This window comes from Zeus faber, assembly GCF_960531495.2.
Source record: "Zeus faber genome assembly, chromosome: 4".
In the NCBI taxonomy this organism is placed as follows: domain Eukaryota; kingdom Metazoa; phylum Chordata; class Actinopteri; order Zeiformes; family Zeidae; genus Zeus; species Zeus faber.
The window spans coordinates 35,969,146-35,986,233 of NC_137191.1; the positions used below are offsets into that span (position 1 = coordinate 35,969,146).

General features: G+C 47.0%; 1 protein-coding gene across 1 annotated transcript; it reads right to left on the reverse strand.

The window, feature by feature from the left end:
• Positions 1-461: 461 nt before the first annotated feature.
• taf5l (TAF5-like RNA polymerase II, p300/CBP-associated factor (PCAF)-associated factor) lies at positions 462-9,036 on the reverse strand. Its single transcript, XM_079999278.1, has 5 exons — positions 8,841-9,036; positions 8,007-8,148; positions 4,960-5,064; positions 4,006-4,745; positions 462-2,548 (listed from the first exon to the last, which is right to left on the reverse strand). The coding sequence occupies exons 2-5, from the start codon at positions 8,143-8,145 to the stop codon at positions 1,727-1,729; spliced, it is 1,806 nt and encodes a 601-aa protein (XP_079855404.1). The 5' UTR covers positions 8,146-8,148; positions 8,841-9,036; the 3' UTR covers positions 462-1,726.
• Between the last annotated feature and the right edge of the window lie 8,052 nt (positions 9,037-17,088).

A 17,088-nucleotide genomic window follows, 5' to 3' on the forward strand; every position in this document is an offset into this window, starting at 1 on the left:
CTAGTCCTTCTGGTTCTAGTCCTCTAAGTCCTTTGAAGCTCTAGTCCTTCTAGTTCTAAATCGTAGTTTTTCTAAATCCTAGTCCTAGTCCTCTGAGTTCTAGTCCTAGCCCTTCTTATCCTTGTCCTTCTGGTTCTAGTCCTGAGTCCTTTGAAGCTCTAGTCCTTTTAATCATAGTGCTTCTAGTTCTAGTCCCCACGCCCTACAGTACAGAGCGAACCTTCACATTTGTTTCAAGGGCCGTTCAGGCATGATACACAACATGTTATATGAATACCAGTCCTTCGTTTTTAGTCTGTAGTTTCACATACAGTATGTTTTTGAGATTCCATTTAAAAGTCTTGGTTCTAACCCTTTAAAAGTAGATCACAGCCCGTTTACGGACCTAAATGGAGGAAAGGAACATATAGGCAAGTGAAAACAGCAAATGTGTTCAAATAGATTCTATTATTTATTTCATTTTCTTGGTCGACGAGGGGGAATTCAAGGTTTGCAGAAAGCAGGAGCCAAAGTAAAGTTTACATGAAGTACGACCTGCAGGCCTCTAAAGATCTATCAACTCCACAACTGGAGCATAAGCAACCAAAAGCCAAACGCTGTGGACCCTCCTGCAACAGGGAAATCACCCGAAACGGTAACAAAGATATTACAAAAATATATTTACACTATTTTAGCATTGTACACATGCCACTGGAGCAACTGAGTGAAAAACACCCACGTCTCCGTATTTAAACCCAAACACTGAAATCGTCCAAATGACAAAACACTGTTTGTTACTGATGTCAGGAAATGAAACGGGGGGGAAAAAACGGATGAAATTCTGCGATTTTGTCATTTGAACTCAATTCCATTTTTACCCCAATTCATATATATTTTTAAACATGCTCCGGTTCCTCTCAAACGGTGCGCACCGAACCACAGCCACCACCCAGGGGAGCCCCCTCTGGAGCGGGTGGAGGAGGCCCCTCAAACCAGCTTCTTGGTGCGGGAGGTGCAGAGAGAGTTCTGTTGAACGGTGTGACTGGCTCGTTAGCGCGCTGCTTCCTTTCCCGCGTTGAGAGTAAGAACCTTTCGTCCATCTCCTGGCTGTCGTGTCCTGGAAACTTCCTGTCTCGTTTCACGGATCTTCACCAAAAACCACTTTAAACGGCACCACGCCAAGGTCTCCAACTGATTCTGGGAAAAAGTATAAGGTCTGTTCACGGTTCCAAGGTACATGGACCGTTGGCCAAACAGAGAGATGTATTGTGGGTCTAGGTCTCTTCACAGACTGGTTACACTATGAACACTATGAAGCTACTTCCTCCTCATCCTTTCAAACCATCCATTGCCAGAATCAACTGGAACTAGAAAACATTTTGAGCAGCATCTGGAGAGGTCTCATTTCTGAACAGTTGTGGTTCCACGACCCTTTGGACGTCCAATCACAGCTCAGAGGGAAAACGCAGCCCGTCTGAGCTGCGGGCCAGTGAAATTAAAGGACACCTCTGGCAATTTCTCCGTCTAAGCCTTGTTTTCCCAATCAGAATCTTATAAGTGATCCAGATTTGGGATCATCTGTTTGACTCCACATGATGGGAAAACAAGTCTTGGCTTTAAAAACACCAGAGGATTCCTTTAAGAATGAGCCGGCTGGAGACGAGGCGCTCGTCCTCCAAACAAGAAGAACCGAGCTCAGAAACAAAACCCCCCCCCCCCCAAAAAAACACAAAAAAAAAGGCAGCCGTCAGGATTCCGCCTTCTCCTGCGCGGTGCCTGTTACCAGCAGCAGGTTGCAGGCCATGAACTGCACGCTGAGCACGCTGCTGGTGCTCCCCGCGTACAGACCCACCAGCTCGGCCGAGGAGCCGTCCGCCGCCGCGCCGCCGTGCGCGCCGCCGTGCGCGCCGCCGTGCGCGCCGCACACGTCCCAGACCCGCACCGAGTTGTCCATGGAGGCGGAGGCCACCAGGCTGCTGTCGGGGCTGAAGGACAGGCCGCTCACGCTGTCCGTGTGTCCCCGCAGGTCCTTCACCAGCGTCCCCGAGGCCAGGTCCCACAGCTTGACCCGCTGGTCCTCGCCGGCCGACGCCAGGTACTTCCCGCTGGGGGAAAAGGCCAGCGCCAGCACGGGGCCACGGTGGCCGGTGAAGAGGCGCACCGACGCCCCCTGCTGGGTGCTCCACAGCCGCACCGTCTTGTCGGTGGAGCCGGTGGCCAGGTAGTTGGAGTTGGGGTGGAACTTCACGCAGTCGACGTCGGCGAGGTGTCCGGCGTAGATCCGCAGGGGGTAGGTGCGGGAGAAGGTCCAGAGGCGGGCCGTGCGGTCGTGGGAGCCGCTGGCAAAGTAGAGGCCCCCGGGGCCCACGTCTAGGTCCCACACCGGGTAGGCGTGGCCCCTGTACAGCGCCGTGTTGGCGAAGCTGCCCAGGTCCCAGTAGCGGATCGATGCGTCCTCGGAGCAGGACAGCAAGCCCGAGCTGTCCGTCAGAAAGGCGGTGCGGAACACGGGGCCGCTGTGGCCCCGCAGGGTCTTGATCTCGCTGCCGGAGCCGTCCTCCTCCTGCGCCTGAGCACAAGCAAAGGAAGGTTCAGAGTGGGAACGGGGGACGAGGAATTTTACGAGGATTTTACACTATTTCTATGTGCACACATCAGGATTAGGCCCGTCGCGATTATTACTATATCGACTTATCGTACGATATATGGACATGACCTTGATCATTTTTCTGACCTCGATAATTGCCCATTTTGTTTACATGCGTGTTTGTTTACCTGAGAATGTCACCAACATGAACCTACAATTATAACACTTTAAGGCGCCATTTTGTCCCCGAGCACAGGGAATGACGCCGCTACTCCAAGTATCAACGTAACACAACCTCAACAGTACATCAGCAACAGAAGAATTCTCCCAAGATCCCGATCTCCTCATCGTCTTTTGGAGTTTTCAAGGTGACCACGGTCGTGGTCCCTGGCTGAGTTTTCTGGAGGCTAGAATCCACGGTGGACTCTCTGCTGCCGTTACTCCTACAGATGCTGCGTTCAAGTCACGTGGGAATTTATCATCAAAACAACTTGCTGCTTTCTGCTGCTCGTAACTTCAATCTGTTTTTATATCCACAACTACTCTACTGATATTTGGACTTATGGAAAAATATATTTGGAAATGGCATTGAACAAAAGTTCTAGCTAATCTTTGTTGTACGTTTCAAAGATAATAAAAACAACGTATGAAATGTGTGCTTATTCACATAGCTGTGATTTTAAAGGCATATACTGTATATGTGATCACATGTGAACGTCTCATCCCATAAGTCATATTTCTTTTTGTGTTGTATTTTTAGAAATGCAATTGCTTGATTTGGTCACAAGAGAGCTCAAGTGCAATTTTTGTTAATAGCCATTTTATTCATTGTTTTGTTTGCGTGGTTTTATTTTATTTATATTTTATTAAGGATATTAAAAAAAAATGTTCACATGACAATGTCTGAATATTCTTAAGAATTAAAGGTTCATTGCTATTTGGAAGGGTGTACTTTCATTATCATGTTATTATATTGTCATATCAGTGGAAAGAAATGGCCTTAAAATGACAATATCGTTTAGCACTATTATTTCTGGGACAATATATCGTCCAACAAAAGTAGTAATCGTGACAGGTCTAATCACAATATCTGTTTATGAATTCAGAACAGAATTTTTTTAAAGTGTTTATACATATAAATAACGTTTATTATTGTTGTAGGGCTGAGTGATATCATTATAATGTCGATAGTGAGACTAGATATCGTCTGGGATTCTGGTGACATGGTGATATGGTTAAAGTGATACTCCTAAAAGCTTGTTCTCCATGTTCTTATCTCCACATTACCACTGACTGCCTCTCAGATATTTCTTGTGTGTTAATATCTGATGAATGCACCAATAGCTACTCCCATAGTATTAATATTGAGGTCCTAGTCATTTGATGTAAAGAGCATTGCCCCGCCCTATCATAGTTCATGTAATGAACGCTGGACTCACGTCCTCCTCCAGCAGGTCGCAGGCCAGCCGGATGTGCGACACGTCCGCCTCGTGCGCTCTGGCCTTCAGCTTCCGTGCGCGCAGGCTCCAGAGCTTCACGGCCGAGCTGTCGAACCCGGCGGCGAGCAGCCGGCTGTCGGGCGACACCTCAGCGGTGTTGAGCAGCGCCTCCGTGTGGTGGAAGGCATAGCAGCAGACAGTGGTGAGCGAGGGAGGCCCCTCGCGCACCTTCCGGATGCAGTCCTGCAGCGTCTCCAGCGCCGCCTCGTTCTGCGGGATCCCGGCTGGAAGCTCCACCCCCTCCCCGCCCTCCACACCCCCATCCCCCCCGGGGGCTGCCGCTCCGGCGCCCCCTCCATACAGTTGGTAGTCTGTGCGGTGTGCGGCCGTCACCTCCAGCTGCAGGTGGGTGCTGATCGCCCTGCAGAGGGCGCTGTTGTCCTCGCTCTGCAGGAAGCGCAGCAGGTATCCGTGCGCGCGCTCCGTCAGGTGCACCACATACTTGTGCTGCAGAAAGGCGTTCAGGGTGGGGTTGGCCGCCACGTCCTGTGCTGTCAGCACGTGGCGGAGCTGCTCCACCGTGGCGCGCTGCTCGCCGTCCTGCAGGAAGGCGCCGTGGAAGCGGCTGTAGAAGCCGTCCACCGCCCCCTTCAGGCCGCAGCGCACCATGTCCAGGTGGAGGTAGACAAAGAGCGGGAAGAGCACCCTGCTCACCTCCTGGGCCCAGGGAACCTCCGTCTCTGAACAGGGGAGAGATAGAAATATGTTCGGTCAGGGCCTGACAATAATGGTTGTCCAGTTTCCCCGAGCAACCAGATCGGGGCCACCGTCTAATTTCTGATCCACAACACACGTCTTCGTCCGACGCCGCGTTCGGTTCAGAAGCTCGGCACATCGACGCCGTCGACCCGCGGTGAATGAAGAGCAAGGCGGCGGGAAGGCGGTGACGGGTACCTGTGAGGAAGCAGCGCAGCCTGGAGAACTGCAGCTCGTACTGCTGCGGGTCCGACTGGCACGGAGCGGCCGACACGATGTTGGAGCAGCTGGACTCCGTCTGCACTGCTCCCAGAGAAACAAACAACCAGACATGAGGAGGAATCCACGCTGGATCCGTCCCCCGTGCGGAGGTCAACACAGTCAATCAGGGACGACACCACACAGAGCCCTCAGGTCTACGACACATCCAGCGGATCGCAATTATTTGCGCGGGACGCAACCTTTTAGGGAAATTGTCCCACGCTGATATGTTGCCTCCGACTTGAGGAGGATTGTTAGAAATGTTACAAGTGTGATTTCTGTGACTTTCCTTCAGTCGGGTTGGTCTTGGATGCTTAGTAACGGCTCTTCTGCGGCAGGTAGACATGTATCACATTACGGGTTTTATTTTATGCCACTTTTATATTACGAGCATAAAAAGTCATATTGAAATTAATATGATCTGATGGTCGACTAAAAGTCAATGACCGTGGTCTAAGCACCAACAGCATTTCTCAGAGTCTGTCTCCCGTGTCCTTGTGAATCCAGAGGACACAACAGCAGGAACCAGTAACGATCGTGGTTCTTAAAACGCCGTTTAGGGGACTTCTTACCGGGGCTCTTACCGGGGCTCCTACCGACTTACGTTGGTCGAACACATGAGCCGATGCGGCACTGGCGAGCGGCGTATTCACAAACCAGCGTGAAGCCGTCTTTATTCACACACTATTTATTTGCAAAACATGCGTAGAAACACGACTCGCTGCCTTTCCCGTCCCCCTCCCTCACCCAGAGTCCACCTGGTCCAGCGGCATCGCTCTGGACCAGCCCACGTACACTCAGCGCCAAAAAAAGAAAACAAAAACAATAAAAATATTTAAAAAACAACAAAAACAATAATTTATTGTAGATTGTATTTATTTTGTTTGTTTTATTTTGCGACTTTAATCGATTTAAACTAAAATTCCCCATCTGGGGAACCTAGAGGTCAACCTGGAGGTCCGACCGGGGAACCTAGAGGTCAACCTGGAGGTCCGCCTGGAGAACCTAGAGGTCAACCTGGAGGTCCAACCAGGGAACCTAGAGGTCAACCTGGAGAACCTAGAGGTCAACCTGGAGGTCCAACCAGGGAACCTAGAGGTCAACCTGGAGAACCTAGAGGTCAACCTGGAAGTCCAACCAGGGAACCTAGAGGTCAACCTGGAGGTCCAACCAGGGAACCTAGAGGTCAACCTGGAGAACCTAGAGGTCAACCTGGAGGTCCAACTGGGGAACCTAGAGGTCAACCTGGAGGTCCGACCGGGGAACCTAGAGGTCAACCTGGAGGTCCGACCGGGGAACCTAGAGGTCAACCTGGAGGTCCGACCGGGGAACCTAGAGGTCAACCTGGAGGTCCAACCAGGGAACCTAGAGGTCAACCTGGAGGTCCAACCAGGGAACCTAGAGGTCAACCTGGAGAACCTAGAGGTCAACCTGGAGGTCCAACCAGGGAACCTAGAGGTCAACCTGGAGGTCCAACCAGGGAACCTAGAGGTCAACCTGGAGAACCTAGAGGTCAACCTGGAGGTCCAACCAGGGAACCTAGAGGTCAACCTGGAGAACCTAGAGGTCAACCTGGAAGTCCAACCAGGGAACCTAGAGGTCAACCTGGAGGTCCAACCAGGGAACCTAGAGGTCAACCTGGAGAACCTAGAGGTCAACCTGGAGGTCAACCTGGAGAACCTAGAGGTCAACCTGGAGGTCCAACCGGGGAACCTAGAGGTCAACCTGGAGGTCCAACCGGGGAACCTAGAGGTCAACCTGGAGGTCCGACCAGGGAACCTAGAGGTCAACCTGGAGGTCCGCCTGGAGAACCTAGAGGTCAACCTGGAGGTCCGCCTGGAGAACCTAGAGGTCAACCTGGAGGACCAACCAGGGAACCTAGAGGTCCGCCTGGAGAACCTAGAGGTCAACCTGGAGGTCCGCCTGGAGAACCTAGAGGTCAACCTGGAGGTCCAACCGGGGAACCTAGAGGCGCGACTGGTGTTCAACCAGCCAAAGAGGGCACATGTCACTCTGCTGCTCATCGAGCTCCACTGGTTACCTGTAGCCGCCCGCATCAAGTTCAAGTCTCTGATGCTGGCCTACAGAGTGATTGCTGGGAATGCTCCCGCCTACTTAAATGCTCTTGTAAGAGCACATGTTGCCCCCCGGATGCTGCGCTCGTCAAATGAGCGTCGCCTGGCTCTGCCGGCCATACAGCCACGGCAATCCAGGCTATTCTCATTTGTAGTTCCACGTTGGTGGAACGAGCTGCCAAAAACGACCAGAGCAGGGACCTCCCTCTCTGTCTTTAAGAAGCACTTGAAGACCCAGCTCTTCAGTGAGTACCTCCTGTCCTAATCTACAATTACTTAGCACCACCTTGCAGTATTTATTGTTATACCAATGTTGTTATTACACTAATCTCTGTCGCAATGTAGCTGAATGTTATTCTCCCTTGTAAGTCGCTTTGGATAAAAGCGTCTGCTAAATGACTAAATGTAATGTAATGTAATGTCAACCTGGAGGTCCAACCTGGAGAACCTAGAGGTCAACCTGGAGGTCCGCCTGGAGAACCTAGAGGTCAACCTGGAGGTCCGACCAGGGAATCTAGGGGTCAACCTGGAGGTCCAACCAGGGAACCTAGAGGTCCGCCTGGAGAACCTAGAGGTCAACCTGGAGGTCCGCCTGGAGAACCTAGAGGTCAACCTGGAGGTCCGACCAGGGAATCTAGGGGTCAACCTGGAGGTCCAACCAGGGAACCTAGAGGTCCGCCTGGAGAACCTAGAGGTCAACCTGGAGGTCCGCCTGGAGAACCTAGAGGTCAACCTGGAGGTCCGACCAGGGAACCTAGAGGTCCGACCGTGGAACCCAGAGGTCAACCGGGAGGTCCACCTGGGGGACCCAGAGGTCAACCTGGAGGTCCGCCCGGGGAACCAGATGTCTTGTGCGGTTGTTACCCAGAGGCCGACCCACCCACCACCTCAGGGTCCGCCCCGCCTCACCCGTCAGGTTGGCGGCCATCTCCTCGGGCGTGTTCAGCAGCTTGGCTCCTTTCAGGGAAGCCTCCGTGTCCACGTACTGCCTCCTCTTGAGGTACTGGGCCACGGCATACTGGACCTGCTCGGCCCGGACCCGCTTCATGTCCTGGGGAGGGGGGTCACAGTCTGCTTTTAGGGACCACGCCCCGCGGCTCTCAGTGGCTCGTTCGTTCAGAATGTCAGGGATATGTTAAGACACACACACGGAGCGGGGTCAGTTCATTTAGCACTTTCAAAAAGACCTTTTTGGGTTTTCTAACACGAGCAATGATGCAGAACGACCGGGCTCAGTTTGACAACAATACATATAGAGAAATAAAACCAGACAGGATGTTGAAATGAGGGCCGAAAACTTAGAAATCACATCCAAGGCCCGAAATTTGTGTGATAACCGATCGAATACACAAATGAAGACATTTTAAGAGGTTTAAAGGACCGTGGTTTGGGAAACTCCACGTCCTGCTGTAAACGAAGTGTCCAGCGCGGTTCCACTTGGCTCGTTATGGTCGTTGTATCTGAATTCACCCGATTCTCGTGTTTATTTCTTTCTTTCCTTTTCTTTCCTGCAAGTTCAACGTCGGTGCGACGCTGCTGTGCGGAGCACGAAGCAGCTAATGCTAATGCTAACGCTAATGCTAATGAGGATGCTAATGAGGATGCTAATGAGGATGCTGAGCAGTTAGCCTGCTGAGAGCTGCTCCGTATGGGGCATCGGGGGGAACGTGTTCCCACTGTAGGACGCACCGTGATGTTGTGCGGTTCTGTGGGTTGGTGGCGGAGTCTCCTCCGGGTTCTTACTTTATTCGGAAGGACGCTAGCTGGAGAGGCTAGGCGTTACCATGGCGGTGGGCCCGGCTCACCCGAAGCCTTCAGCGGGGTCACAGGAACCTGCCTCCCGGGAAACCCAGAGTCGAACCGGGAGGGCACTCCGCTGCAGGCGGTGTTCGCGTCCTGGCAGCGGAACCAGCAGCTCCGCCTCGAACAGCTTGGCTACGCTCGTCAGCCGCGCTCAACTGATCGGGGATCTACTGCTTGAGCCTGGGTCGCCCTTCGCCCGATCGTTTGCGCGCCGCACACGTCAATGCCGCCGCCATATTGGGGCGGTGTTGATTCTCCTCACCGCACGCTGATCCAGATCATGTTCCAGTTTTATTTCTTTATGTTTTATCGGTTTCTTTTAATTATTGTATTTGCTTTGCCTTTATTTCTGCTATTTTATTGCCTTCTTTAGCGCGAAGTACTTTGAGTTGCATGTTGTATAAAAGTGCTATACAAATAAAGGTTATTATTATTGTTAATAGAAACAGAAGAAGAAACAGTCTTTTAATCGTCACACGACACTCCACAACACATGCTTGCACACACACACACATGCTTTGATGGTGCTGGTGAAATGGCTCCTCTGCTTTTGACCCATCCTGTCTTGTCCTTCCTCCGGGGGCACAGCCAGGAGCAGTGGGCAGCGTACGTGGACGCGCCCGGGGACCAGGTGATAAGTGTCCATCGCTGGTCACACCATGATGGGTGCATGTTTTTGAGGGGGGTCCTTACTGACGTGAGGTGGAGGAAACCCCATGTGGGCACGGGGAGAACATGCAAACTCCACACAGAAAGGCTCCTGTTTGGGAGATAACCCACCGGAGCACGGTGCCAACAGCGCCCCAGGCGGGAATCAAACCCAGGACCTTCTTGCTGTGAGGCAGCAGTGCAATGCACTGCGCCACCGTGCCACACACATATTATGAGTATTGGTATTATAAGGTGCCACATGAGGGTGCACAAATCAACGGGTGAGAGAATACATACAACTGAAAAAAGATGTCATGTGTATAAAAGTTATACGCAGTTCTATTATTTGGGGTCCAGCCCTGAAGGTCATAGCGCAGCGTATTAAACGCATAAAAACCTCATAACATCCCTGTCAGAATTTATAGACATTCCAGAGATATCAATGTAAACAAACCTCCTTAATTATAATTACTGGTAAAAATAACCATAAGGAATTACGTAATACAATGAACATGTACTTATTGTGCATGCCCACTACACACAATTCATGTCATTATATATCCTCTACAACTCAAGTCACTTAAACCACTTACCTTAGTTTACTTATTTATAGGTTTATAAAATACATTTATGTTGTGAAGGCAGTTTTGTTGATTTACAAAATGCTATGAACAAATTATTTTCTCCAAAATGAATTCGTAATATTGATAAATAATCGTGATCACAATACTGAGTAAAATAATGGTGACGATCATTTCAGCAGTAATGATGCGGCCCTACTTCAGAATGATAACCACCGTTGGTTCCAACGTAGGAAAGCCACCCACAGCCACAAACACCATCCCATAATAGAATTACACTGTAACCAGGCGGAAGGAACAAACTTCACAAAACACACGCAACAGAGAGACAAAGCACAACCCAACATGGAACGTTGATGAAGGGCCGACAACCCTGGAGCCTGCATTGCTGCCTGCAGCTAGGTTGATTATAATAATAATAATTATTATTATTATATGTATTATCATTATTATTTTTATGGTGTCGAGCAATGAATGCGCGTACAGCCTATTATTATTTTTTGTTTGTTTTATTATTAGGGCATCGAGCAGCGAAGCGATTATTCTGCGATGGATCCCTGTCGCCTCAGTATTTGAACATCTCTTCACTGTTTCGCTGCACGCTCGTAACTGTTGCTTTCAACCCTGGAAAACAGATTGTAACTGTTGTTTTTGGGGGAGGTGACTGGGAAAGTGTCCCTGTTAGCCACGGCGCTTTTTCTGGCCCGCTCAATAAGGACATCCCAACACATCTCAACTAAAAACACTGCTTTTCTTTCGTTTTTTTTTTCGATCGCTCCCTCTCCACGCCTCCATGCGGTCGCTTTCTGACGCGAGGCCCCGCCCCGCCCCGCTGGAGGTGTGGCCCCGCCCCGGAGGCTGTGGCCCTAAACCGCCGCATGGTTTTAATGCCAGGGGCCGGCCCTGTTTGTGAAGGACAGCGGAACAAGCTTTAAATGCAACGACAAACATTACAACAAAAATGACGATCAAGTATTTTTCTTTGGTTCTAGTTCCACATCGCTACCAACATATTTGTCGTACTTGTCAACAATATATGTAATACATTGTTATAAGGGTAAATTAAAAAACAAATAATTAGCCGTTCTGCTTCTAAACATGTTTTGGAAGACGTACAATGGAAACAATGAGTACAACATTTAAAAAATCAAGACAAAAGGCATGAAGGTAATTTAGGATGGTGAATTACTGTAATGAGGATATATTATTTAGAAATAATTTCCCCACACATTGGGTCGACCAACTCCACTCCTAGGAAAATGTGGTTTGTTGGTGTTTTGGCAAAAATCAAAAGCAGTGCTGAAATAGCAATATGGCTGGTTTTAGGAGCTTTAAAACCGCTGTGAATGAAACAAAAATCACATTGGTTTTTAATTGCCTTTAATAAAAATACATTCACTGCAATTACTGCGTCTCGAATGAGAGCGACTTCCGCATGAAAGTTCCAGATGCGCCTTAAACTTTACCCAAACCCAACATCTCAAAAAGGCGACGCCCATCCGGGACCCGCCGCTGGGAAGCAGAAGGTAAATGGTTTGATATGAACTGAGCCGCGAGGTGGAACTCCTGCAGATCCGGTCCGGCCGAGCGGGGGCAGAACTGTTTGAAGGTAAAAGAGGGCCACGCCGCGTCCTGGAAATAAAAATACCTGAGTCACGAGTGTGAGGCGGGCAAGTCAGAATTAAAATGCTCGTTCTGAGCGGCGAGTCCGGTCCGGTCCGGTCCGTCGATTGCGGAATCCCAGAAAATTCAAATAACAGTGTGAGTCGCCGTCCCTGTGTCCTCAGACGGGACCGTAGCACCTCACCACGTCCCCGTCGCCCATGTCCACCTGGTGGACGTGGGGGCAGTCGTACGGCGACTGCATCTCCTCCTCCTCCTCCTCCTCCTCCGTTTCCATGGAAACGCAGTCCGTTTCCAGCGAGTCCTCTGCACAGGAAGCCCCCGACCTGCAGCCCTGCGGTACCGGTTCTCCACTTCCTGTTTCCCTGCCGTCGTTCTCTGAGAGGGCTCTTCCTTTGTACGACGGAGCGACCGCAACCGAAGGAGGGGCGGCGGCGGACCGAGGACCTTCCTCCTCTTCCTCCTCTTCCTCCTCTTCCTCCTCTTCCTCCTCTTCCTCCTGGTGGGTGAGGGGGAGGATGACGTTGTTGTTGGAGGTCGTGACCGGAGAGATGCTGTCGCCTCCCGGGTTCATGATGGTCCTTTTGGAGTTCAGCAGAGGGTCCCGACCAATCCGCTGGAGGGAGAAAAGTGAGCTTTACGGTTGGAGACCATCTCCGTTTCCTGTGCAACGTGAAACGGTCTCATTCTTTCCTCCGAAGCGAAACGCTCCATCTCTCCGCCAGAGTCAATGCAAGTAATGAGGGACAAATCCAAAATCTGTGCCCAGTGCAAAAACTCACTCACGTTTGAGGAAAAACGAACATAATTCCACATCGTCTTACTTTGCAAACTCCAGGAGTTTGTTTTGATTGGTTTAATTCCCTGTTTGCTGGCCCAAATCGTCCCGTCACCAGGGTAAAATTTGGGTCTAACACCGGTGACAACACTTCCCCCCAAACGGCAAGTTTAGCAATAAATCAATAAAGACGTATGAAAATAAATGACTCAGAGAATTTGCCCTGACGATGTGGCTTTGCCCGAAGGAAAGAGAGTTTTTGCTCCGACCAGTTTGTGTATTTGTCCACCATCACTTGCACTGAAACTCCTGACGGAGGGAGACGTCCAGTCCGGAGAAAAAAGAATGAAACCTTCATACGTGACACGAGGGGGGGGGGCCAAGAAACCAAGGACAAAGAAATCAACTAAAAGTTAAAGCAGAAGTGGGAGCTTTTTGGGGTGGCCTCACCAGGGCGATGGGCAGAGAGGGCGACCGGGTCACGCAGGCCTTGGACCTCCAGAGCATCAGGCCGAGCACCAGGACGACCAGGAAGAAGAGCGACAGCATCACGGCCAGCGTGGTGCCGTGGGGATCTGGACCGGGAGAACGGAGGGGCAGGAGGCTGTTTTCATTTGGGTTTAAAAGAGGTTGATGTGAAAGGTGATGACGTGCAGCCAGCCGCTCATCACCAGGATAAGCACCACAGGAGGAGCAGCTTTGTATGGCTCTGAAGGAGGTTTTTCAGTGATAGATATTATTAAACTAGACTAGACATAATGTCTAGTTTAATAATGTCTAGTTTAATAACTAGTATGTCTAGTTTAATAATGTCTAGTTTAATAATGTCTAGTTTAATAACTAGTATGTCTAGTTTAATAATGTCTAGTTTAATAATGTCTAGTTTAATAACTAGTATGTCTAGTTTAATAATGTCTAGTTTAATAACTAGTATGTCTAGTTTAATAATGTCTAGTTTAATAACTAGTATGTCTAGTTTAATAATGTCTAGTTTAATAATGTCTAGTTTAATAACTAGTATGTCTAGTTTAATAATGTCTAGTTTAATAACTAGTATGTCTAGTTTAATAATGTCTAGTTTAATAACTAGTATGTCTAGTTTAATAATGTCTAGTTTAATAACTAGTATGTCTAGTTTAATAATGTCTAGTTTAATAACTAATATGTCTAGTTTAATAATGTCTAGTTTAATAACTAGTATGTCTAGTTTAATAATGTCTAGTTTAATAACTAATATGTCTAGTTTAATAATGTCTAGTTTAATAACTAGTATGTCTAGTTTAATAATGTCTAGTTTAATAACTAGTATGTCTAGTTTAATAATGTCTAGTTTAATAACTAGTATGTCTAGTTTAATAATGTCTAGTTTAATAACTAGTATGTCTAGTTTAATAATGTCTAGTTTAATAACTAGTATGTCTAGTTTAATAATGTCTAGTTTAATAACTAGTATGTCCAGTTTTACAACTAGTATGTCTAGTTGTATAACTACTATGTCTATTTGTTTAACTACTATGTCTAGTTGTATAACTATTATGTCCTGGTTTATAACTGGAGTGTCTCCTTTTATAACTAATATGTTTAGTTTTATAACTACAATGTCTGGTTTTTAAACTATTATGTCAAGTTGTATCTTGAATCTTGAATCTTGTATAAGTAGTATGTCTTGTTCTGTAAGTAGTTTGTCCAGTATCATAACTAGTATCTAACTAGTATCTCTAGTTTTAACTACTACTGTATGTCTAGTTGTATAACTTGTTTTGTCCAGTATCATAACTACTAGTTTTGGTCTAGTTTTGGAACTACTGTCGAGTTTTTTTAATAGTACCTCTAGTTTTATAACTACTATGTATATTTTTTAAATACCATGTCTACTTTTATAACGAGTTTGTCCAGTTGTATCAATTCTATGTCTAGTTTTATAACTATTATGTGTAGTTTGATAATGTCTAGTTGTATAACTAGTATGTATTGTACTATAACTACAATGTCTAGCTTTCTAACTAGTATCTCTAGTTTTATAACTACCATGTCTTGTTTTATAACTACTACTGTATGTCTCAAATGTTTAACTACTATGTCTAGTTGTACCATAACTACTGTCTAGTTGTACCATAACTACTATGTCTAGTTGTACCATAACTACTGTCTAGTTGTACCATAACTACTATGTCTAGTTGTACCATAACTACTATGTCTAGTTGTACCATAACTACTATGTCTAGTTGTACCATAACTACTATGTCTAGTTGTACCATAACTACTGTCTAGTTGTACCATAACTACTATGTCTAGTTGTACCATAACTACTATCTAGTTGTACCATAACTACTATCTAGTTGTACCATAACTACTATGTCTAGTTGTACCATAACTACTATGTCTAGTTGTACCATAACTACTATGTCTAGTTGTACCATAACTACTATGTCTAGTTGTACCATAACTACTATGTCTAGTTGTACCATAACTACTATGTCTAGTTGTACCATAACTACTATGTCTAGTTGTACCATAACTACTATGTCTAGTTGTACCATAACTACTATGTCTAGTTGTACCATAACTACTATGTCTAGTTGTACCATAACTACTATGTCTAGTTGTACCATAACTACTATGTCTAGTTGTAGTCCCCCATGGGGATGGTAGCTCAGGAGGTAGAGCTGGTGGTCTAGTGATGTAAAGGTTGCTGGTTGGATCCCAGGCTCCTCCTGCTAGCATGCTGTAGTGTCCTTGAGCAAGACACTTAACCCCTCATTGCTCCTGATGGCTGCGTCCGTCGCTGTTTGAACAATTGTAAGTCGCTTTGGATAAAAGCGTCTGATCAATGAAATGAAATGTACCATAACTACTATGTCTACCTGACCTGAAGCTTTCTGAGCTCGGACTAACTACTCTTGTTTCTGCAGAGGTCGACGCCTTAAGTTGTTGTACTGACAGTTCACTCACAACATATGAGGGAGTATATATATATAACATATAACGGGAGTACTTATATTCCATTAACTCATAGTATAACTCACAACAATATAAACTCATATAACTCATATTGTGACACTTTGGACAGAAGGGTGTGATCATTGAATAAAGGTAGATGTTAATGGAGCATGACCCATTTTAAAACATCCAGCTGAAGAGCTTCCACTAACAGCAACGTCATCAGCTCTTCTGCTACATATTCAAACTATTTTTGATAATAATAAACCATTGACTGTTATTAATGTTAAACTGGACGTGAGTCTTCCATTGTAGTTTCTATGTAGCACCACCAGATGGCGCCACCAACCAGCATCAGCGTGTAGCAGAGTGATGGAGGGATGCAAAAGAAGAGAAGTGGTTGCCTGCGGCAACGCTCAGAATCAACCGATCAGCAGCCATCATTCAGAAATAGAGTTTCTATCTATATGGATGGATAGAAATCCATCCCTCCACCCCGTCCATCCCCTGCTACCTGTCTGGGGGGCGGTGCAGACGGGCCGGGTCTCCCGGAGCGCCAGGCTGAAGGTGGAGCCGAGGATGCGTCCCCTGAGTCGCACGCAGAGCTGGGCCCCAGGACGCAGGACGCTGAAGGCGTGTCTGCACATGGAGGCCCCCGCCGCGCACGAGGCCTCGTACTCCTGCTGCGGAAACAGGAACAGGAAGTCACGGCCCCGCCTGCCCTAGTGTCAGGGGTCAATGTCTAGGAGACAAGTGTCCTCAGAAGTGTCCTGGTTCCACCTCATATTGTCCATATCCTACACTTTTTTAAACTAGAATAACTCAGCAAATGCTTATAATAATTTATATATATATGGTATACACACACACACACACACACACACACACACACACACACACACACACACACACACACACACACACACACACACACACACACACACACACACACACACACACACACACACACACACACACACACACATATATATATATTTTTAGACACATTTGACTATTTCTGTTTTGTACTTTTGGGATATTTGTGCATATTTGGGCACTTTTAAGTTTTTATTCTATTTTTTGATTTTATTATATTTTTCCGACTGTTAAGCTGCTTTTTTCTTTCTTTGAAATACACCTGGTGGAATAAACTAAGTTGGATTCTATATATATATATATATATATATATATATATATATTCAAGATTCAAGATTTTTATTTGTCACATACATATACATACTTCCATACATATATGCAGTGAAATGTAATAATATATATATATATATATATATATATATATATATATATACACACACACACACACACATACATACATACATACATACATACATATACACACATATACATACACACACACACACACACTGTATATTCATAATTCATTTACATATTTTTTGCATGTTTCTTGTTTGTACCGTATTTTAATTAACATTTTAAAAATAATATTTCATGATTTATGACAGACTGCGTCCTGGTCCTCTATATTGACTCACCCACTGTATATATCCATTAATTTAGTATTTATTCATCGATCAATACTTTTTGCACATTCTACCCCCATGCAGTTGCTGCTCGCCCACTGCACACATTACAA